Genomic DNA, 23,466 nt, shown 5'->3' with positions numbered 1-23,466 from the left:
GTAAGTGAATGAGAAACTATTAAAGAAAGCACTGCCTCTTTTTTTCTTTAGAAAATCTAGCTCACTATTTCACATAACCCCTTCCAGGTCAACAATAATTACACTCTTCAAATTGTTGTTCATAACAAAATGCAAAACACAGAAATGTTTAATAAATAGAATAAGAAGAGATGTCATTCTAAATCCAACCCTAAACTCAAATCAGTTCAGTTGAGAACAAATACACATTGATACCAGCCAGATCCAGAAGTAGCAAAACATCTTGAGGATAAACTGGGTTCCACTGTGGGTAGCAATAAGGAGCCAGAAGTAAAAGAATGGGAGGCAAGGGCCTTTTTAGACAGCTACAGAAAATCATACGTACTCTAGTACATAAGTAAGTTCAGTAATACAAGGAACACAATACATAGTAAACCATGAAGTATCAGAAAAAGAAAAAGTATCCTAAAATGTGTTTCTCAGAGATTTTGATGATAGGTCAAAAATCTAATGCAATCACTACTAGGAACTAAGCAGATCCCAGGACAGGATCAGTGAGTATATAACCTTAAATTCACAATCTTTACTCACATATTTTAGACCTTCCTGCCTTGATATCTGATGTACTGTATTACTTCATTTCTAACTGATATTCAATATTTTACTACAAAGACTGGGCATTGTGGTACATGATGTAACCCTAGCACTCAGGAGGTTGAGGTACAAGGGTCTGCCATGAATTTGATCATAATTCTTCCAATTTATGCTTTATATATTTTCACATTTGATACCAATTTTAAAATATTCCTAACAATTAAACCTCTCATTAGTAAAGCATTTACCTAGTAAAAACTACTACCTAAAATAATAATTTTAGGGGCTGGAGAGATGGCTCAGTGGTCTAAAGCACCTACTTGGAACAAGCTTGGCAAAGCACAGGGACCGCGGTTCAACCCCCCAGCACCACATGCCAGCCAGCCCTGCCCCCTGGTGGGCTGAGCTGGCCACACGCGCGCGCACGCACACACACACACACGCAATAAATAAATGTTAAAAAAATAAATAAATAAAATAAAATAATTTTAGGTACTTTTTTTTTGGGGGGGGGCGGTAACAGGAATCAAACTCAGGACCTTGCGCTTACCAGGCAGGCACTTGTGCCACTGAGCTATATATCCCCAGGCTTCAGTTTTATTTTGATTTGTATCTGTCTAGCAAGACACTATCCGACTTTTCATATCCACTTTCCATGGCTGTATTTTAGCTGTCTCTATTAGTACTAACAAAAAGCTGGATTATCATCAAACCAATCTCATTACTTGTCTTATTAAATGTAAATAGTATATTTAGGCCATTATATTTACTGCATTCCTCCCCCCACCTTACCCCCATTTTGTTTGTTTTTTTGAGATGGGGTCTTGCTATACAATTCAGGCTGGCCTTGAAATCTCAATGATCCTCCTGCTTCAGCCCCCCAAATGCTGGGATTACAGGCATGCACTATCACTTACTTTTCTTATAATCCTTCAATTTTAAGAGGGATATACTTCATTTAAAGTTCAAAGCTGCCAGCCACGGTGGTATACACTTGTAATCCCAGCACTAAGGAGCTGAGACAGGAGGACTACTGTGAAATTGAGACCAGCCTAGGCTACATAGTGAGTTCAAGACCAGCCTGGACTACACAGTGAGACTGACACCTTGTCTCAAAAAATAAATTAATTAATTAAAAAGTAAAACGCTAATCAACACATTCAAATATTCCAGACCATCAACAAGATCATTAAACACTAAATCCTACATACTATTTCCACCTAGTGGTTTAGGGCCAATTTGCTAATACTTCGTAATTAATCAGTATTACCATTACTGTTTTTATTTTATGTATTAGTCCTTATTAAGAGCACTTCTCCCTGCTTAGGCAAGCGCTGGGACCTGGGTTCGATCCCCAGTACCACATGCCGCACTGGTGCATTGCCCCTGGGTACAATGAGCCAGACCAAGTCCAGGCATGGTGGTGCATGCCTATAATCCCAGCACTGAGAGGTTGAAAACAGGAGAATCACTATGAGTCCAAGCTGCGTAGTGAGGCCCTGTGCAAAATACACAACATGAAAAAATGGGAGGAAAAATAAATAGCACTTCTTTTTCATTATTACTTGTTAACAATTTAAAATTCAATTTTCTTCACTGTAAAGTACTCATATCATAGTTCTTTTGGGAAGGATCTGTGATTATGCGATGCTCTCATTTAACAAACTAGATATAGAACCATAGGTTAATGATTATTTTTTCTTACCATGTTGAGAATGTTATTTCCACTATTATCTGGCATCTATCCACTCAGTGGAGAATCATCAGTTCATCCTTTATTTCTTTTTAAAGGCTGTACTTTTTCATTCTGCATGCTTCATGTATTATTCCTGTTCTGACGCTCCTCATTTTTTCCAGAATGTGCCTGGACAGGGATTTAGGCTTTATTCTGTTCATGACACTTTTTCTTTCTTTCTAAGCCATAAAGGCAAGCTTTCCATTAGTTCTGGAGAACTTTAAACTAGTTTTTATTGAATATCACCTCTACCACTAAATGAACTAGGCCTTAGTGTTCACGTTTCTTTATCATTGTTGATATCTGTCATAATTGCCTCAGATTCATGTCACAGATCTCAAAATATTTCCATATATAATCTAATCAAGATTGTACACTTGGGAAAAATAAAAAATTAAAAATTAAAAAAAAAAAAAAAAGATTGTACACTTGGGGTCAGGAAATAGTTCAGTAGATAAGTACTTGCCTGGCAAGCACAAGGGCCTGAGTTCAATCCCCGGTTCCACAAAAAAAAAAAAAAAAAAAAAAAAAAAAGATGATTGTACTTTTAATGACCATTTTTCATTTCTACTAAGATTGCCTCTACCTTCTCCTTTCATATGTCTAGTGGAATTTTTTATGATTAACACACATCAGCAGTTTATTTTTAATCCATTTAAATAAACTTACTATTTTCTTAAAACTTTTATTAGAATGTTTATTCAGACCATAAACATTCACTAAACTACTAAGAGCTAAAACTATGCCAGGGCTATAGAACTTTTTCACCTCAGAAAGTTCCAGTCCAAACTAAACTTACTAAGCAGAGGACAGAATTACAAATACTAGTTAGTGAGACTATTCTAATTATTGTACTCTTGGAGTTAGGTCTTAGAATACTAGTTTGTAGAAGTATCTCTATACAACAACAAAAAATGTACACTCAGGAAGTGCCTGTTAGTATGCACTACTATATTATTTTATCAGCATTAGGGATAAAATCCAGTGCCCCCCACACAGCAGGCAAATAAATGCTCTACCCTTGAGGTTCTACATTCAGGCCAGAAAATAAAGCCTATCCCCTACCCCACGAAGTCTTTTTCTTGACAGTGGACTGGACGTATAACACTTGAAACATCTCTGGTAGTCTACTGCTGAATCCAAAAACCCAATCTGAATCCATGATCTGCATCTGTAAGGGCTTTCTATTAGAGATGTTAGCATGACCATAATCCCCAGATGGCAGGGCTGGGAATATGATCAGGTGGCCCATTGGAATGGTCTACATCTCCTGTTAGAAGCCCAATCCTCCTCTACAGTTACTCTACATTTGAATTCATGATCCTAGACCAGCCCCTCACCTGAGCATTTAGGCACAGAGGCCGAGGCATTGGGCCTGATACCCCTGGTCATTTCCCCCAAAGAAGCTGGATGCTGTGCCCCTAACTGGTTTTTACAGTTCTTCTAATTAAAAACATAACAGGTATTCTAATTACATGTAGGCACCAAGATGATAGAGGTGGCTGAATGATGCTGAGGAAGGCCTTCTCTCCCTGCCCACTTCTCTCTTGTGGTCACCAAAGTCACAGACAAGGCTGGACTGGGTAGAGTTATGATAAAATCAGCCACACACATTTAAACACCAGTGGGAATGACATCAGAGAGCAAAGGAATAGAAAGATGGTATCAGCTCAGAGCCTACAACATACCAGCAACACTGACTTAATAAATACATTAAATTGAACTTTTAAAGTTTAATTTGTAGTGTCTACCTACTTTTCAGCACTGGTATAATTAAATTTTGAAACTTTAGATTATGAAGTCATTTTTATTTAAATATTCATATTAATGCTATGTAACTGTAGACTAAGATTATATTTTGGCAGAAAGATCTTAAATTCAAACAGATGTTTATATTAGTGATTTCTGTGTACTTTTCCAGAGTCTAAACCCGTTCTAAATGACAGAACCATTATTTTTAACTGCTTACAGGACAATCCATCATTTTCAAAAATCAAAACACCAAGAGAAAAAAAGAAATGTAAAAGCATCCATCTTTACTAATGATACTTAGGCAAAAAAACCACTCATCAATATATACTTTGTCTCACAATTAGTAAAAACTTCTCTTAACTTCACTCACTATGCTACTATCACTGTCTTATAGCTAAGACCCTGATTCCATTTTCTAAGATATAAAATCATGTAATTGCATGTAAATAGCTCTTTTTCAACTCATCTTCTGAAATACACCACAAATAAAAAAATGTAATATTCAGATATTTTGTTGCAGGAGTCATTTCTTCCCATTTAATGAGTAACTAATAACTGAACACTTCTTATACTTTAAACAGTGTTACTATTACTCAACACACTAGTAAGATTAAAGCTAAAGTAGCACAAATTATATTTAGAATGTAAATACAAATTTAGACATATTCATAATATTTAGAAACATTTAGTACATATTACTACTCACCTTATGGGCAGGCACCAGATTAACTAAAACTGTATCCAAAAGCTCCTGAGATACTGTATCCCCTTCACAAATAATAGAGCTCATAAGGTCAACCATATGCATATGAACTTTCTGATTGTGGCCATTGCTGAAATTCAAAACACATTTAATTTAAAGTATCACAGAAATACATAGGCCTGAGTCATAAAATGATAATAAAAAACAATACACTTTACAAAAATGACACTAAAATAATGAAGTTCTATATACTCATTTAAAGCATGCCTCTATTCTCCAAATTTTTTTTTTTTCAAAACCGGGGATTGAACTACGGTTCTTGCGAGGGAAGCACGTACTCCACTGAGCCATCTCCTCAGCCCCTCTAAATCTTATAATATCCAAAATATCTTTCAAACTATACAACTTGGATTACTTTATTGAAATTTCAATCAATCTCAAAACCAAAGTGATTAAATCCTCAATTCTGATTAGAAAGCCAAATTATTCTAAAATTTTAGTACATAATTTTAAATAAAGTTCAAAATAACCACATGCATTTAAGGGGTCAATATATAATTTAAATAAAGGACAAATAATATAATTTTTAAATTGATCTAAGGGCCAACGAAATACTTCAGAGGACTCAGTGCCTGCTTAGGCAATCACAGGGGTCAGGGTTCAATCCCTGATACCACGTGCCGGCGCCAGTCCCAGGCAAGCTGAGCTGGTGACTGAGTCCCAGTGTGGTGGCACATGCCTGTAATCCCAGCACTGGGGAGGCTGAAAACAGGAGGAACACTATGAGTCTGAGGGGCACAGTGAGACCTTGTACCAAACACATTAAAAAAAAAAAAAAAAAAACTGATCTATTCAACCATTCTACAAACAATAGTCAAACCCTCCACAATACAAAATTAACTTCATTTTGAAACCATGTATGCAAATAAAATAAGTTATGTAACTCTTAGCCTTCTAGTATTTATAACAAACCCAGTTTATGTGAATTCACTTGTAAGTTAAAAATCCTTTACCTTTACATATTTTAACGCTTTATACTGAAACTTACTTTATAACTGAAAATAATGTTCTGTATAGTTGGGTAAAAATTTCATTGCTGTCTTCTAGCTCAAAGCATATGTTATATGACTTGACCCAAGCAATGTTCTAAAATTAAACAGGGGACAGACAAAAGACAAAATGTAAGTATTTTCAATGAAAAATATGCAAGCACAAAAAAATTTTTAACATGTCACATTAAGATAAAATACACAGCTTACCTCAAGTAAATAAAAATACCTATTGAATTGTGGACTCTTTGTATCCTCTAATCCCTTTAACTGCCTTGTTATAAACATAAAGATATCCTTAAAGAAAAAGACAAAAGTATTATTCAAATTATGATTGATAAATGAAAATCCACATTAAAAAACTATTACATTGTAGAAAATCAAGAAAAGAACTAGATATATTTCTTAAAGTACAGCTTTATATGAAAAACACTATATAGCAGTAATAGCAAATTTTTTAGAGACTGAATGCCCAAATTGCAAACCAAAACTCAATTTTTTTTAAAAGCCCATTTAATTTTTTTTTTTTTTGAATACAGAATCTCACTACACTATTTGGACTCATAAGAGATCCTTCTATCTCAGTCTCCCCAGTGCAAGGATTACAAGTTTGAGCCACTATGCCAGGTTTTGGGGCCCACACAGTACACCTAGGGTGCTAGAGCTGGCACAGCATGCAGTACTGGGGATTAAACTCATGACCTTGCGCTTGCTTAGACTGCCAAGCTATCTCCCCAGCCTAACTCACTTATTTATCATGAAATGCCAACACTGCAATTAAACCTCAACAGTCTATGCTCAGCTCCTGGGGCAACGTTTGAGCAACACATAGCTCATATACCAACAGAGGGCTCTGCATGCCCACTGCGCTACATGTGTTACACGTTCACCACCACTGCTATCTTACTATCCTTAAGATAACATATTTACATGATCTTAAAGTACGGAAATATCTTATAGCAAGTTAAATAAATAGGCCTAAAAATTAAGTGAAGTAAAATTTATACTATAGTCAGAACAAAAAATGTTACAATAACTTAGAGCTGATCCAATTTGCTCAAACAGCAAAATACATGATAATTATGCAGCAAAGGCAGTTTAGAATGTTTACAACTGGCATGTAATTCCTATGTCTCCCTGGTGGCTTCAACATTGGCACATGCATGACTATTGTATCCAGTGGCTTTTTATTAATTTTATAAGTAAAAGGACCAATAAACAGATCATTTAACTGATAAAACTGATTCATTTGCAATACCAGTAGTACAGTACAAGCCACCTGACAGGACAGTCATGCACATACTACTTGAATCTCAAGTTGGCAAGAACATGTTCAGAAACTTAAAATTCCAAAATAAATTTATTGAATGAGCTAAGCATGGTGCCCCATAGCCATAATCGTGGCTACTCAGGATACTGAGGCAGAAAGAGCTCAAGTTCAAGAGTAACTTGGACAACTTAATAAAGCCTATAATAAAATAAAGATAAAATAAAATGAGTGAGGTAGGCCAGTGACACAGCAGTTAACTAGCACATACAAAAAGCCCTAAAAAGGTAAATATTTTAATTCTCCATGTCAAAGTATAATCTTGGCAGTCCTTTAAAACAGTGCTTACCTTTAGTTTATCAGGTGATGTGTAAGGAGCTTCAGGAGCATAAATCCTGAAAATATCAGCAAGGCAGCATGCTACTAGTAAACGAACATCTTTATCTGGATGCTTGAGGAAAAAATCTGAAGCAAGATGTAAAGCTAGGTTTAGATAAAGTTCCTTTTCTTCTTCAGAGTCCTGGTCCATGTCCATGAAAGTTTTGACAACCATCTATATATTAAAAAAAAAAAAAAAAAAGATGAGATATTCCATGTAAAAATTCAGAAATCTAAAGGCCATATTTACTGTAAAGATTAACTCCAAATAAATGTATTTTCATTTCTACAGCAAGTGTGAGAAAACAAGATCCTTCTAAAACCAAAACAGGCTGCGGAGACAGCTTGGGAGTCTAAGTGCCTGCCTGGCAAACACAAGGACCTGGGTTCAATCCCTGGTACTGCATGTCATGCCAGCCATTCTGTGCCAGCCACTGAAACTGGGAGTGGTGGTGCAGGCCTATACTCCCAGCCCTGGGGAGGTGGAGACAGGAAGATCACTACAAGTCCAAGCTGCATAGTGAGACCCTGTACCAAATAAACAAATGGGTTTTTAAAAACTTTAAAAAAATTAAAACCAGAATAATCCTTTTCAAAGGATATTATCAACTTTCCCGAGCTGTGTAGCAAGACCCTGTACCAAATAAATGTGTTTTTTAAAAAAGTAAAATAAAACCAGAATAATCCTTTTTTAAACACTAATCAACTTTTCCTTAAAAGAATAAGTAAAATATTTTTCATTTAACCAACATATTGCTATAAGATTTTTAAAGTTTTAAGTTAACCTTATGCAACGGTCATTGGAAGAATTCTAATACTTGTTGAAACAACCAGTCTCACTTGTATAATTGGACTAAAAGTATGTCCTTAAAAATAACATCCTTTTTATAATATTTCTAATCCCTTCATTAGAAAAAATAATGTAACACTAGGAGAAAAAATCCAGTATGACAATTTAGTTTTCCATCTAAGCCACTAAACTATTCCTGACTTGGTTTTATATATTCACCATTCCGTTAGCCCTGAAAAGTTACCAAGAAATGACTACTATAATTTATTGTGCTATAGTAAAAGAGAATATGGCATGAGTATTTCATTAATTCAAAGAATGTGTGTTAAGCAACCTACAAGAAATAGATCCTTTTTTGAAAATACACAGAAAATACAAAAATGGTGAAGGATTGTATAGTTTAAATTCTGTAAAGAGCTTTCTCTAACATTGACAACCTAACTGTACTATTTTTACTTTAACAAAACTGCATAACCTAGTAAGAACTGGCATTTCATTGCAATTCCAATGGAAGGGTGAGCATCAAGCATCCACTAGGTGGTGCTACAAATGCTAAGCAACACAGGTCTTGCCACCAAGTATCCATACCTGTGGTTTGCACTTTTATACTGCAAAGATTTCTATTCACTGTAGAGCTAAACTTCTTTGTAATAAATAGTGCAAACTTGTGATGAATTCTCAGAAAAACTACGGAGGAGCCGTTTCTCACAAAATAACTCCTCAGTTCTATTAGGTCAGATACCAGAACCAACAATAGACTTTTTTTTTTTTTTTTTTTTTGCAGAACTAGGGATTGAACTCAGGCCCTTGTGCTTGCCAGGCAAGTGCTTATTCTACTGAGCCATCTCCCCAGCCCCGATTAGACAAATTCTAATTCAGCACTGCAGTTAGGTTTAATGATACATTCTTCAGGGCTATTCTAACTTTTTAGCACTTCTATGATGTGTTAGCCAGGTGTGGTGACACATGTCTTGAATCCCAGCACTCTTGGAGAGGCTGGTGCAAGAGGATCACAAGTTTAAAGCCAGCCTAGACAACTTAGTGAGACCATGTCTTTAAAAAATAATAATGTTGTCTGCTTTTAATAACCTAGGTGTTTACACGTACACACACACACACACACACACACACACACACACACACACACACACAGAGCCAGGTATGGTAATCCCAGAACTCAGGAAACTGGGGCAGGAGGATCACTATGAGTTCAAAGTCCAGCCTGCCTGCATAATGAAATCAAGACCAGCTTGGACTACACAGCAAGACCCTGTCTTAAAAAAAAAAAAAAAGTGGAACTATAGTACCATTTAAATAAAATGTTATAGAAAAAAACTAAAACCTATTTAAACAATGTCACCTTACACGTTAGCAAATTGCTATAATTTATGAAACTTATACAAGAACTTGTACATAACAAAAATCTCATACAATTCTTTTCATATTTCTCTAAAAAGATAAATATAACAGAAAGTACAGCTTAGGAAAATAAATGATTTAAAAAAGGCTATCAACCAGATTACTGCTAGGCATATATATCTGCAAAATAATGAAAACATATTACCAAATACTACATGTAAGCACTCTTATCAAATACCATGTAAGTCACTAAGGAAATCATTACGCCAAGACTAACAAAATCTGTTCAAGGCACAGATATTAGAAAATTCTCCCTAGTACCTGCAATTCAAATGGTGTTAACAAAATTCATTACTGACACCTATGAGTCTAAACTAAAGATGACTGAGAAAAATAACATCTCTTTATAAAGACACTAACTGGTACTCAGACCAAAAGTGTATAGGTACACTGTCTGTATTCAAGCAGCATCCCAGCAAACCATAAGAACTTTTACCTATTATTCCTGAGATAAACAAATTTGAGGAAATAAACATTTCCCTAAAAGATCAACTGACCTGTTCAGAATGGAAATAATGTAGAAAATGAAACATGTCATATATTGAAGAGGTTTGTAGCTTGTCTATTTCTAACATACACATATTCTTAATCAGATTAAAATATCCATAGTACTTAAATTTAACCTTCCCAAAGATACCATTTCTTTCAAATAATAAACATATTTAACATTTTAATACATCACATATAAACAAATGTACTATATTCAGGCCTCACGTAAAATGTGTAGAAGTATTAACACCCCTTTCTCCTTATAAGAGGAAGAACATGGCAATGTAAAACAATTTTGTTTTAAGGCTCTTGGACCTTCAATGATTAAGTTTTTCCAAAGACATCCATATATTTAATAACAGCAAACATTTATGCAATATGTATATTACTGAAATATTCCATAATAATCCATATGTATGATTTTTATATTTTTAAATATCATGATTCTTTACATGATAATAATATATCAAGCAACATAAATTGAATAGGTAAATAAAATCTACAGGGAAGAAAATGCTCAAAAATAAAGACTAATTGTTACGATTTAGATCTGGAGTGTCCCCCTCACACTATCACGTGCTAGCGGTAGGGATTTTGGAAGGTAACTAGATCATGGGCATGCTTCATTCATCAGCAGATTCACTGACTTGGTGATTCATTTCTGAAAGCAAGTTGGAGAAGTGAGGACCTGGTCAGAACAGACAAGTCACTGGGCCATGACCTGAGTGGGTGTGTGCATCTCCTTCCATGGCAGCTCCTTAGCTGCTTCCTGACCACCATGAGCTAAGCAGCATTCTTTCATCATGATCCTCTGTCATGTCATTTGTGCTTTGGGAGACAGCTGATGATGGACTAAAAACATCACCCTAAATAAACTTTTCCTTTAGCTGTAGGTATCATGCATTGTATCCTAGCCATTAGAAAATGACTAAGTCATTGTTAAAAGAACTTAACACTCTTCTCGCCCACTATACTACTTCAACCATTTTAATAATCACAGAGATCCACCACTCATCATTCAAACATATAATAGACTCTTGCCAAACAATGACTGTCTCATCTACAGAAGCTCAATATAAATCTTGACTTATAGCCACGTGTGGTAGCAAAGGTCTATAATCTCAACACTGGGGAGGTTAAGGCAGGAAGACTGCCAGGAGTTCAAGATCAGCCTGTACAACAGTTGAAGTAGAGCAAGATTAAAAAAAAAAAAAAGAAAGAAAGAAAAAATTTGACTCCTTATGATGTCAAAGAGAGCAAAGCTAACAACAAAGAAAATAACTAACCCCCAGCTTGAGCAATGCACAAACTTCCCCAGATTGAACCAGCTGATTTAGAAAATAATTGAAATACAGTACAGGAGAAAGAAGACAACTGTTAAAGACAAAAAAGAATACAAAAGGGCGACTGGCCAAATAACTCAGCAGATTAAAGTGCCTGCAAGCAGGCACAGGGGCCAGGGGTTCGATCCCCAGGCCTGCCATGCTGGCCCCGCCCCTGAGGCATTCTGAGACTGCAATTGAGACTGGGCATGGTGGTACGCGCCTGTAATCCCAGCACTTGGGAGGCTGTAAACAGGAGAATCACTAGGAGTGAGGCCCTGAACACCCTATAGACCCTTCCCTAAAAAATACAGAAGAAAAAAAAAAGGGGGGGCAGGGAAGACAGCTTGGCAGTCTAAGCACCTGCCTGCCAATGCAAGGACCACTCCCCTACACACCCCCTTGATCCTGGGCGCTGCATGCTGCACTGACCCTGTGCCAAGCCAGTCACCAAAACTGGGCGTGGTGGCGCACACCTGCAATCCCAGCACTGGGGAGGCTGAGACACGAGGATCACTATGAGTCTGAGCTGTATGATGAGACCCTGCAACAAATCAATTAATTAACTGATTAATGTTTAAGAAATGGATACAAGAGTATTGTATTGCAAATTTGTTCTTTATAATCTAGTTTGGGAGGCCCTAGAAACGCTTTAAGTTTCACCTAATTGTTCTCTTGCTAGCAGGAGCCAGGGAATCCCTATCGCTCTTTCCTTACCTACTCTATTTCCTTACATACTTCTGTCATTTGCTGCTTTGTTTTAAGTTGACCTAACAAAATATAGCCCTAACTGATTCCCATAAGAAATCTCAAATTAAAGATATACAAAACAAATGTTTAATTTTACTCACCTTTAACCGCCTCACCATCTCCTCTTTAGATATTTTATCTGAGATTTCCTTAACACCCGGAGGATAAGTAATTTTTCCATCATTGGTCCTTGCCTTGGAATGAGCCATGATGGAAATGTTTTTACCCCTAAAACAAGAAAATTATTATATGCAAACAAAAAAGTATAAACCATATTTACGTCAAACATAAAAGGTAACTCCCCCCTAAAAAAATTGATTGTCTGCTTATATTGATTCACTTATGTAATAAAAATCACTCTATTGAACATTTACCAAAATTTTTCATTTTCGTTTCCTTTAATAACAAGCTATCATATTTGCACTGGCCCACCAACAAAATAACAAATGCATACACACAAATTATTATGCAAAAACTATACAAAATAAGCAGTTTTTAAAGTACCACAGATTACTCAACCCAAAATCTAAAATTTAAAAAACAGGAACTTGGAGAAGTAAAACAGAGCATTAGCACATTACATGCACTTACACTCTGAGGACAATCCCGACAAAATATAATTCAGTCTTGGTAATCTCATGGGACAAAAAGGACAGAGGTAAATCTGTACCTACCAAAGTAGACAGGCAAATAAAAAATTTTCTTGACATTAATGTGGACTATTATTCCACCCAAAAATGACAAACCTGCAAAGGTTAGAATAACTAGAAATCAACCTATACCCCTTTATCCCAAACCAACCTATAGAGGGAACAAGAGAAGGATGCTTTGGTGCCAAACACATTAAGGTAATATCACATGCAGGACAAGAACAACTAATTAGTTTTAGCTATAGGCCTGGACATTTGCTGAGGTTCATATATGTACATATTCCTGAGAACTTTAAACCATGAACGCAGGGTCCTGCAACTGCTCATATTCCCAAGCATCTAACATAAATAAATCCAAGTCTGCCTAGAGATCCTAAGCAGCAAATAAAAACCATCATCACTATGTTTCTGAGACAAAGAACAGTTAAGTACCACCTCAAAAAAGAGTTAAGCCTCTAAGGAAACAAAACATTATGAATGAGAACCAGCAGAAATGCTAAGGCACCAAAAACAGACCCAAAATTCCTCAGATATTATAACAAATCATAAAGCTACTGTACATATAACCTTAACAAAATAAAGGACAACTCAAACTTATGTCGGAAAAATTTTATAAACAATTGGTTAACATTTTTAAAACTAAAAGAAATTTTTAAAAACACTAAAATTTAAACCTCATGGGTAAGTTCATTAGTAGGCAGTAAAAAATTATTGCAATCAGTTAACCTGGAGAGCAGCGAAAAGAAACAAACTACAACATGAGAGAAACATGAAACTGGAAAAAACAAAAAAACAGAAAGGTCTAACAGTTGCCTACAATTCGTGGAATATCAAGAAAAGTGAGAGATATTTCTCCAAGACTTACAGAGTATATAAATGCCTACCTACAAGTTCAAGAACTCAAACAGGATTAAATTTATTTATTTTATTTTTTATTAATTTTATTGAAAAACAAATAACAATGAGTTTCAAAACCAATGAGTAGGACAGTTTCAATAATTAATACATTGAATATTGTTGTCTTTGTAGTGGTTATTCATAGTACAACATGCAGACATGATATCCTGTCCAAACACTATTAGTACAAATCTTTCTTAGGATTAAATTTAAAGTGATGATAATTTTAAAAGAATAAACTCTGAAGGAAACAGAATTTAAACTAATGTAACTTAACAATAATGTAATCCAGAAGTCAGAAACATTCATATTTTACATGAAAGAAGAATATATATTATTGCAAACCTAAAATTTACATCCAAGGAGTGTAATATTTAAGAATAAGAGCACTGAGAGAGAAACTGGCCACTTGTCAACTGGGCCTGCACAGGACTGGGCCTTCCTCTGATCCATGCAGTCTGAACCCCTCAATTCCTCCAGCTTCTCTAACGGTCCAGCTTTAATACCACTGACCCAGTGCACAAAGACAGAAAGTACTTCTGCTCCCACAGTCTTCTGCAGCCAGGTCCCTTCATATTCCAGCCCACCTGACACAGTCATCCACATGGGAGTTCTGAGCCCTTCACTCATGCCCCAAGGAAGGTGTATGACACATGGGACAATGACCAGGCCCTAGCCCTCCATGAGGATTATGATGATGACAAGTATCGCCGGTGGCCTGCCCTGGGCTGGCTAGCCCAGCTGCTCAGGAGCCAGGCTGGGTTTCGGAAGCAGCCTCTGACCCTACTGCAGCGAGCAGGGTTGTTGCTACTCTTGGGGCTGCTGGGTTTCCTAACCCTCCTTGCCCTCATGTCTCGTTTGGGCCAGGCTGCAGCTGACAGTGATCCCAATCTAGACTCACTCATGAACCCATACATCCATGTGGGCACCTCATGAGCCCTGGCTTGTGACTGGGCCAGCCCAAGGCCCCAAGGAGGGAGATGTTCCTCACTCTCAAGCCTAAGACACCAAGATGCCAAGCCCAAAGCCAAGGCCACCAGGATAGCTGTAGACTGCATCTGGAGTCCTATAGGTCAACCATTTGTCTTAATTTGTGTCTCCCTGGATATCCTGCCCCCTACCCCAACCCCTTGAAGGAGTTGACAGGGGCAAATAAACAACAGACTTTATCTTAAAACAAAAAAAAAGAATAGGAAAAATAAGGACAAATTTGTTAATATCAGGAGATATAAGTATGCATGTATCTATGTAAAACACATGTAGAATACCTTGCACATACTAAATACTTGCTGAATTTATAACATACATGGCCAAATAAGAAGAGCAAGGTTTCAAAATTTCAACATGTGAAACATAAAAGACATAATGAAAAAAGTGTCAATGAGAGATTTTAAAAGGATGGAAAAATATAGCACACAAAAGTAAGAAAAAAAAGAGTTAAGGGGGCCAGTGAGATAGCTCAGTAGAATAAGCAAGTGCAAGGGCCTGAGTTCAATCCCTGGTTCTGCCAAAAAAAGAAAAAAAGAAGCAGCAGTTAAGCTAAATCCTAATTTAAAAAATATAAATAAGCCTGAGGATTCCTTGGAATTTACTCAACAGAAATACATACATCACAATGTTCATAGCAATGTCATTCATAATAACCAAAACAGAAAATACAAATGCTTATCACCAAAAAAAAAAAAAAAAAAAAAAGCTTATCACAGGAGAACAGAAAAGAGACTGTCTCAAACTTAAAAAAAATTAAAAAGGAGTAGGGGTATTGATCAGTGTAAAGCCCTAGATTCAATCTCCAGGACCAAACCCTTCCAAAAGAAAGTAAAACAGGTAAATTACAAGACTGTAGTATAGTTGCCCAATGGAAAACAATACAAGTATGTAGGTAAGTCAACTATTGCTTTAAACAATAATATCATTAATATTACAAAGTCAAAAAGAGACCAGATAAAAACACTACACCCATATGAGAGTTCAAAAAGCAGAGAAGCCTACGCAACAGTGTTAAAAACATGAGGATAATGAACACTTCTGGAGAATATAAACGTCCAATTAAGATACGAAGGGTCTTTGGGGATGTCAGTTGCACTAACATTTTCATTTTGTGTACTTCAACACAAAGTTTAACAAAAAAGATAAGAAAACCCTTAGATTTAAAACTTTAAAAGTACGTATTAATGGATCAGAAGAAACCAAGCAGAGAATCAACAGTAAAAAATTGCAAGGGGCCGGGGAGATGGCTTAGTAGGGGCCAGGGAGATGGCTCAGTGGAATAAGCACTTCCCTGGCAAGCGTAAGGGCCTGAGTTCAATCCCCGGTTCTGCAAAAATAAATAAATAAATAAATAAATAAATAAATAGCTAGCTAGCTAGCTAGCTAGCAGACCTAGGGCCAGCAAAATAGCTCAGCAGACAAAGTGCCTGCTTAGGCAAGCACGGCAACTAGGGTTGGATCCCTGGTCCCACATGCCACGCCAGTCCCATCCCCAGGCAGGTGTGCTGAGCTGGCCATGAGACTGGACATGGTGGCACATGCCTATAATCCCAGCACTGGGGAGGCTGAAAACAGGAGGATCACTATAAATCCAAGCTACGTATTGAGACCCTGTACTAAATACATTAAAAAAGAAAAAGAAGTTGCAGACCAGTCTTATAAACATGATAAAATAAAATCTGACCACTCAGATAAAATGGAGAAAATATCTAATTACCAAAATTCAAGAAGGGAAGAAAAAAAAAACAAAACTATTAGGTGACTGAATCAGTAATCAATCTCTTTCCATAGGGAAGAATATCCAAATCCAGGTAGCCTTTTCCACAGTATTATCCGACAATTAAGAAGAAATAATCACAACAATTTCAAGAAATAGGAAACACAAAGAATGCTTCTTGACTAATTTTATGTATTTTTTGACTAACTTATGTAACAGGTCTAATTTCAGTACTTCAATACCAAAGCCAACAAAAATAATGGAGAAAATGAAAAAAATCATAGATCAATCTTATTGAGAAACACAAAACTCCTAAACAAAACAAAACAGAAAAATTAAGAATCCACATGCAGCAACGCACACATGCATACAACCAGGAATGCAAGGATAAAGTCACCATACGAACAGATTAAAAAAAGAAAAACCGTGTTTGAAATAAATATTAAATGCATTAAGAATTTCAAACAATGAAGAAAACTCATACAACATAAATTCATGACATAAGAAAAAATAAAAATACACAAACTTGGCCAACTAAAAATTGTATATAAGTTGTCTCTAGAGTGCTAAATACTATAAACTATGCTTTCTGGTGATCTGAAAGATTTCATTTGTAAACAAACACAAGCTTTACACAGTGGCAGTATCGTAGACAATGAGGTTTATTTGAGGCACAATTATTGCTAATTGAAACAAAAACGCAAACATTATTGCTGTCATCACTTTATTGTGATGAAAAACAAAGGGAGAGAAAACAATAGATATAAGGATTAAAAAGGAAAGAATCAAAAAGGCATTGTTTATAAATGTTATATGTATAGAAATATCAAAAGGATTTATAGATAAAACACTTGAATTAAGACTTTAGCCAAAGACAAAGGAAGAAAAAAATCAATATGCAAATATTAATAACTTAGAATTAACACAACACTTTTCCTAAGTAGCATAGAAAGGCAAGAAACTGAAAACAGGCAATATACACAAAGAAGAGAAATAAACTTGTCCCCACTTCCAGATAACAACTAAAAGACTGAAAAAGAATCTCAAAAAACTCAAAAAGCTGCTGCTTCAAAGTTGCAACTTAAAAGATCAACCTCCAAAAATGTACACATTAGCAAGAAATGGAAATCTATGTCAAAAACACAATACCACTTTAAATTACTCCCCCTGCTCAACCATTGATTTACTTCAGTGTAGGGCTAACAAATGATATAAAGTATTGGTTTGCTGAAAATTACCTAACACTGATAATAGAAACCACAGAAAATTTAAATTAGTGTTATACCATATTCATGAACTGAAATGTTTAACTTATTGAAGACATGAATTCTTCCCCAAATGATCTATAGGTTAAGGATCCTAACAACAAAATATTTAAGACTTTTTATAGAGAAAAGTTTATTTCACAATTTATATAAAATGAGGCCCAGAGCTGAGGAGGTAGCTCGGGGTCTAAGGTCCTGCCTGGCAAGTGTAAGGACCTAAGTTCAATCCCCAGTACCACATACCATGCAGACCCCAGGCCCTGTGCATGCTGACAAACGCCTGTAATCCTAGCACTGAGGAAGCTGAGAAAGAACATAGTGAGAGCCTGTTATCAAATTAATTAATTAATTAATTAATTTTTAAAAGGTCAGACACAATGGCTAATGCCTATAGTCCCAGGACTGAGAAGGTGAGGCAGGAGGCCAGCTTGGCTACAAAGTGAGTTCAAAGCCAGCCTGAACTGGGCAGTGGAAACATGTCTCAAAAAGACTCCCTTAAAAAATACAGAACAGAATAGCTGAAACAACTAGAAAGGAGTAAAGTGAGAAGAAACCTTTCTACACAACTTAAAATTCTTGACACTGTCAGGGAAGATGGTGGAGTGGTAAGCAGCAGAGAAAGAGCCTCCCTGAGATTTGGTCACCAGACACTGGAATATAACAACACAAAGAAGACAAGGAGGGAAATGAGTACCCTGTGTGCAAGAAAGATCTAAAGAGAGAACTGAAGCCCATGAGGAAAGCAATGAGAGAAACTCAATGAAAAAGAAAACGGTGGCCAGCAGCACCTTTTCCCTGAGTCAGGATTCAGTGCATGGGAGCATTAATCACTGCTAGATGGCAGCAGTGGACATGAAAGATCACACTAGCTGTCAGTGAGTGCTGAGGGCTCTGTCAATCTGCAGGAAAGAGCAACTGGCCAGGAGCCATCTTGGAGAGGGGTAAACTGAGCTCAGACCTCAGAGAATCTGGTGGGTACATCTAGCAGCTTCCAGCTGATTTCAAACCCAAAGAAGGTGTACTGACTGCTGGAGGCTGAAAGAATCTGATCTCAGCCCCCACAGTCAGAAAACAGCCTGAACTTATGGGGAAACAAAGGTGCATGCTCGCTAAGATTATCCACTACACCCTAAAGCTAGCTTGCTATAAATCAACATAGATCTGAACTCTTGGCTCCCCATGGTGTCTTAACAATGGCAGCATAGGAAAAACTCGGAAGTGGACTGTGTTTCCTTTTCCCTTTTTCAGAGTCCCCCCCACCTTTTTTGTGGTGATGGTGGTGGTTTTGATTTTTTTCTTCATTGTTTGATCTTGCACTTACATAAATGTGACCATACAGCTCCTTTGCAGTTTTGTTCTATTTTTCCTTTTATTTTTTCCTACTCTCTTTCCTATCTTCTGCACTAGTTTCTCAAAGTTAGCATGATCACCCTTTATTGTCCAACCTTACTTCTAATCTTTTCTCTTCTCCTACTTCTCTATTTTCTCCCTTGTTCATTTTAGAACTTAATCCCTACGGGGTAATATTGACATACTAAGGACTTATACATGGCATATAATTTTCTGGCTTGTTTACATTTTGGTATATAACCACAAATCTAGTTTACACAATTAAAGGGAGCAAATTAATAGTTACCTCAATTTGTCATTCTCTAGGCTGTGCTGATGGTATCACTTTGGCCAAAAGTGACAACTGTTCTAAACAGCTATTTTTCCTGGTATTCCAAGGCTGAGATTGATTAAGTGTCATAGAAAATACTGTGGCACAGTGCCAAAGAACCGAGACAGGGAGGCAAACAGGCAGCAACTTCTCATCTTCAACAAATTGAAGAACACAGGACTTGAGTCTTGCAAAGGACTCAAAACCTAAAAACCAGCTATACCTGGAAAACACATCAGAGAAGCAGTCATTTCCCAAGGGTTCCAAAAACTAGCAATAAAGCAACTCACCACAGGAAATTTACAAGCATCAAATCAGGAATTAAACTAAAAACAGAAAATGACAGGACACTGAAACAAGACACAAGCCCAGACATCCAGTTCACCTGAAGGCAAACTCAGGTGGCAATGAGATGGAACAATATAAAAGGAACCCTCCTGGCCTCTAAAGTGTAAAAACAATAAGTGAATGAGGCTCTAAAACATTCAAATCAAAAACAGTTTGTCAGATAATTGTCAAATGAAAATCATACTTAATGACTCTCAAGCAGATAGTTTTCTTTTAAAAAAGGAGGGGGAACAGAGGAGCTTCAGAAAATTATGGAAGCTATCAATTTCCAACATAGGACAGAAATGGAAAACATAAAGACAGATTCAAGAAGATATCAGAGAATACAAATTCCACTGAAAGGATGTACAGCACAATGAGCCAATGTGAAGAAAGAATCTCAGATATAAAAGACAGGCTACAGTTAGCAATTATGAAACAAAAGGTTTCTTAAAAACAGCAACGGTGGGCTGGCCAGATAGCTCAGAGGATTAAAGCGCCTGCTTAGGTGACGCAGGGACCGAGGTTCAATCCCCAGCATGCTGTGCCAGCCCCATCCCCAAGAAGTGCTGAGACAGTGATTGAGATTGGGCATTGTGGCACATGCCTGAAGACTCAGCACTTGGGAGGCTGAAAACAGGAGGGAGGATTACTACTAGTCTGATCTGTACAATGAGACCCTGCAAAACTCTGTAATAAATAACATTTCCAAAAAAATGGCAAAGGACTATGGCAATGATGAAATAAATCCAATAAGGGCTATATAACAAAGAATAACTTCACATTGACTGGAACCAATGAAAAAGCAGGAGACAGCACAAATGATATTAAAAAAAACTTTATAGACTTCATGTTAGAAAACATCCCTCATAGGGAAAAAGAAGCTGACATACATATAAGTGAAGCATATAAAATTCCAATTAGCCATGATCCGAAGGAAAAAAAAAAAAAAAAAAAACCCACCCTACATCCAGACATATCATAGCCAAGATTCTAGAAATTCAACACAAGAATAGAGTATTAAAAGCTGTTAGGGAAAAATAAATAAATAAATAGGCTAAAGTAACCCATATAGTAATAAGGCTAGAGTTGGAGACCACAATGTTTAGCTTAACATGTATGCATGTGGAAATACTTACAGATATAAGTATATACAAAAGTCAGCATAAACACACATAATTTTTTTTTAATACACCAGATAAGGGCATCTACAACACCTCCATAGCAGGGAGCACACTTAACACTGAAGTCATGATTTCTCACACCATTGCCCAAGAAAAAGAGCCCAAAGCTCCGTAGAGAAATAAGCAATTCTAGGACTTCAGGAGAAAATATACCAGGCCAGAAGCATCTTGTATTGGCAAAAAGTAATAAAGTTCAGAAAAATCATTTTGTTTGGTGAAATTCTGTATCATTTCTAATGCATATTTTTGTTACTATTTCTTGTATTCTCTTTAAAAAGAAAAAAAAAGAAAAAGTGGGGGGGAACATGTGAAACAGGAAAAAAAAAAAGCTGTTAGGGAAAAGAAACAAATCATCTATAAAAGAAAGCCCATCAGAATCACAGCTCATTTCTCACCATAAACTTTCAAGTCAAGGAGAACTTGCAGTGAAGTATTCATGCTCTAAAAGAAAACAATCTCAATCCAGATTGATGTACTTGACAAAATTATCTTTCAAGGGCTGGGGAGATGGCTCAGTGAATAAGCGTTTCCCTGGCCAACGCAAGGGTCTGAGTTCAACCCCCAGTTCTGAAAAAAAAAAAAAAAATTATCTTTTAAAATTTATGGAGAAATAAGATACTTCCATGACAACACCCAAGAAGTTTAGGACCACCAAACCAGCACTCCAAAATGTTCTGGAGGACATTCTAAAAGAGATAAGGACTACAACTCCATGAACCCCCAACAGAAGAAATCTACTAGTTAAATGGGGTGGGGGAGAAAAACAGGAAACTAACATAACAAGGATAAGTTAATACATATCAATTTTGATGGTATGTATCAATTCATCAATCAAAAGAGACTGGTACCACAGGTCAAGAAGCAAAATTCAAAAGTATACTGCAAACAAGAAACACATTTAATTCCTAAAGAAATTCATGAACTGAAAGTCAAAGGATGAGAAAACAGTACTCCAGGTGAGAGAAACCCAGAAAAAAGCAGGGGTAGCTATTCTTTTTGCTGACAAAGTGAACTTCAAGACAAGACCGATCAAGAGAAAGAGAATCCCTACATCCTTATAAAGGGTACAATCCAAGAGAAAGAGATAACCATCATAAATATACACGCAACAAATACCAGTGATCAATCTATATAAAACAAGTATTAATACGAAAGAAAAATCCAATAAGCACTAATACAATTACCTGTATTGAGGGGATCTCAAATACCCTAATGTCACAAAAAGATCAACAAGAAAAGAGTATCGACAATGAAATATTAGAACTGAACCAAACTTTTGAACAAATGGACTTAGTTGATATCTACATAGTATCTCACCCCACAACATCAAAATGCATATTCTTCTCAGCTGCACATTGTATGTTCTCAAAAACAGACCACATATTAGCTCACAGAATATACCTAGGTAAATGCAAAGGAACTGAAATAATCCCATGCATATCATCAGACCATAGTGCAATGAAACTGGAAATCAAAGGCAAACTACAAGAATTTGGAAATTAAGTAGCACCCTCCTGAACAACCCATGGATCACAGATGAAATTAAAGAAATTAGACAATTTCTATAATTAAATAATAATGGCAATTCAACATACCAGAACTTATTGGACACAATGTAAGCAGTCCTATGAGAAAAATTTATAGCAGTGAATATCTGGAAAACAGACCAAGCAAAAATAAATTTAATGTTGAACCTTAAACTTCTATGGGGGGTGGGGGAAAGCAACCCAAGGCAAAGATTATATGAGAGAAGAAAGATCAGAGAAAAAATACACTGAAGACAAGAAAACAAAATCAATTATTCAAACAGTTGGTTCTTATAAAGATTAAATAGAATTGACAAGCCCTTAGCCAACCTTATTTTTTAAAAAAAGGAAATAAAAAACTCAAATCCACACATTTAGGAATGAAAGGAATAAAAGTACAGAAAACCCTACAGAAATTCAGATGATCAGTGAAACCTACTTTGAGAACGTACATTCTAATAAAATGAAAAATGTAGAAGAAATGAACAGATTCCTAGAGACATATGAATTATCAAAGCTGAATGAAAATGTAAAAATCATCAAAAACCAGTATCAATCAAAGAGATTGAAGATGTAATTGAAAACATCTAACAAAAAGCCCAGGCCCTGACAAACTTGCTGCTGAATTCTACAAGAAATTTAGAGAAGACCTAAATATCACTACTTCTCAAACTTTGTAATGTAATCAAAAGAAAGCAATACTCTCAATTTTTTCCTGGAAGAAAGCCAGGAATATCACTGATACCTAAGGGACAGAACTATAGGACAATCTCCCTAATAAACGTAGATGCAAAAATTCTCAATATGATACTGGCAAAGAGAATGCAGCAAATCATCAAGAAAATTATACACCATCCTCAAGTGGAATTCACCTCTGGGATGCAGATATGGTTCAACATATGCAAATCAATAAATGTAATACATCATATTAACAGAGCCAAGAGAAAAAAAACATATGATCATCTCAACAGATGCAAAAAAGGCTTTTAACAAAGTCCAACAGCCATTCATGATAACCCGACA

The 23,466-nt window shown here is 36.2% G+C and overlaps 1 protein-coding gene and 2 pseudogenes across 6 annotated transcripts in view; 2 read left to right on the top strand and 1 right to left on the bottom strand.

Annotated features, from left to right (window-relative positions):
• Pds5b (PDS5 cohesin associated factor B) overlaps positions 1–23,466 on the bottom strand; it is a 263,841-nt gene that overhangs the window by 146,624 nt on the left and 93,751 nt on the right. For all 6 annotated transcript variants that reach the window (XM_004631069.2, XM_023715069.1, XM_023715073.1 and 3 more), the window contains exons 2-6: positions 12,329–12,455; positions 7,429–7,632; positions 6,023–6,109; positions 5,812–5,909; positions 4,767–4,893 (exon numbers count right to left, since the gene is read on the bottom strand). In XM_004631069.2, coding sequence (XP_004631126.1) covers positions 4,767–4,893; positions 5,812–5,909; positions 6,023–6,109; positions 7,429–7,632; positions 12,329–12,436 — 624 coding nt within the window. In that variant the 5' untranslated portion in view covers positions 12,437–12,455. The remainder of the gene's footprint in view (positions 1–4,766; positions 4,894–5,811; positions 5,910–6,022; positions 6,110–7,428; positions 7,633–12,328; positions 12,456–23,466) is intronic.
• On the top strand, positions 12,965–14,710 carry LOC105742145 (annotated as a pseudogene).
• Positions 17,108–17,213, top strand: LOC111816730 (annotated as a pseudogene).

This window comes from Octodon degus, unplaced genomic scaffold (genome assembly GCF_000260255.1).
Source record: "Octodon degus isolate 3935 unplaced genomic scaffold, OctDeg1.0 scaffold00038, whole genome shotgun sequence".
Lineage (NCBI taxonomy): Eukaryota > Metazoa > Chordata > Mammalia > Rodentia > Octodontidae > Octodon > Octodon degus.
This window is presented reverse-complemented; position numbering and strand designations above follow the sequence as displayed.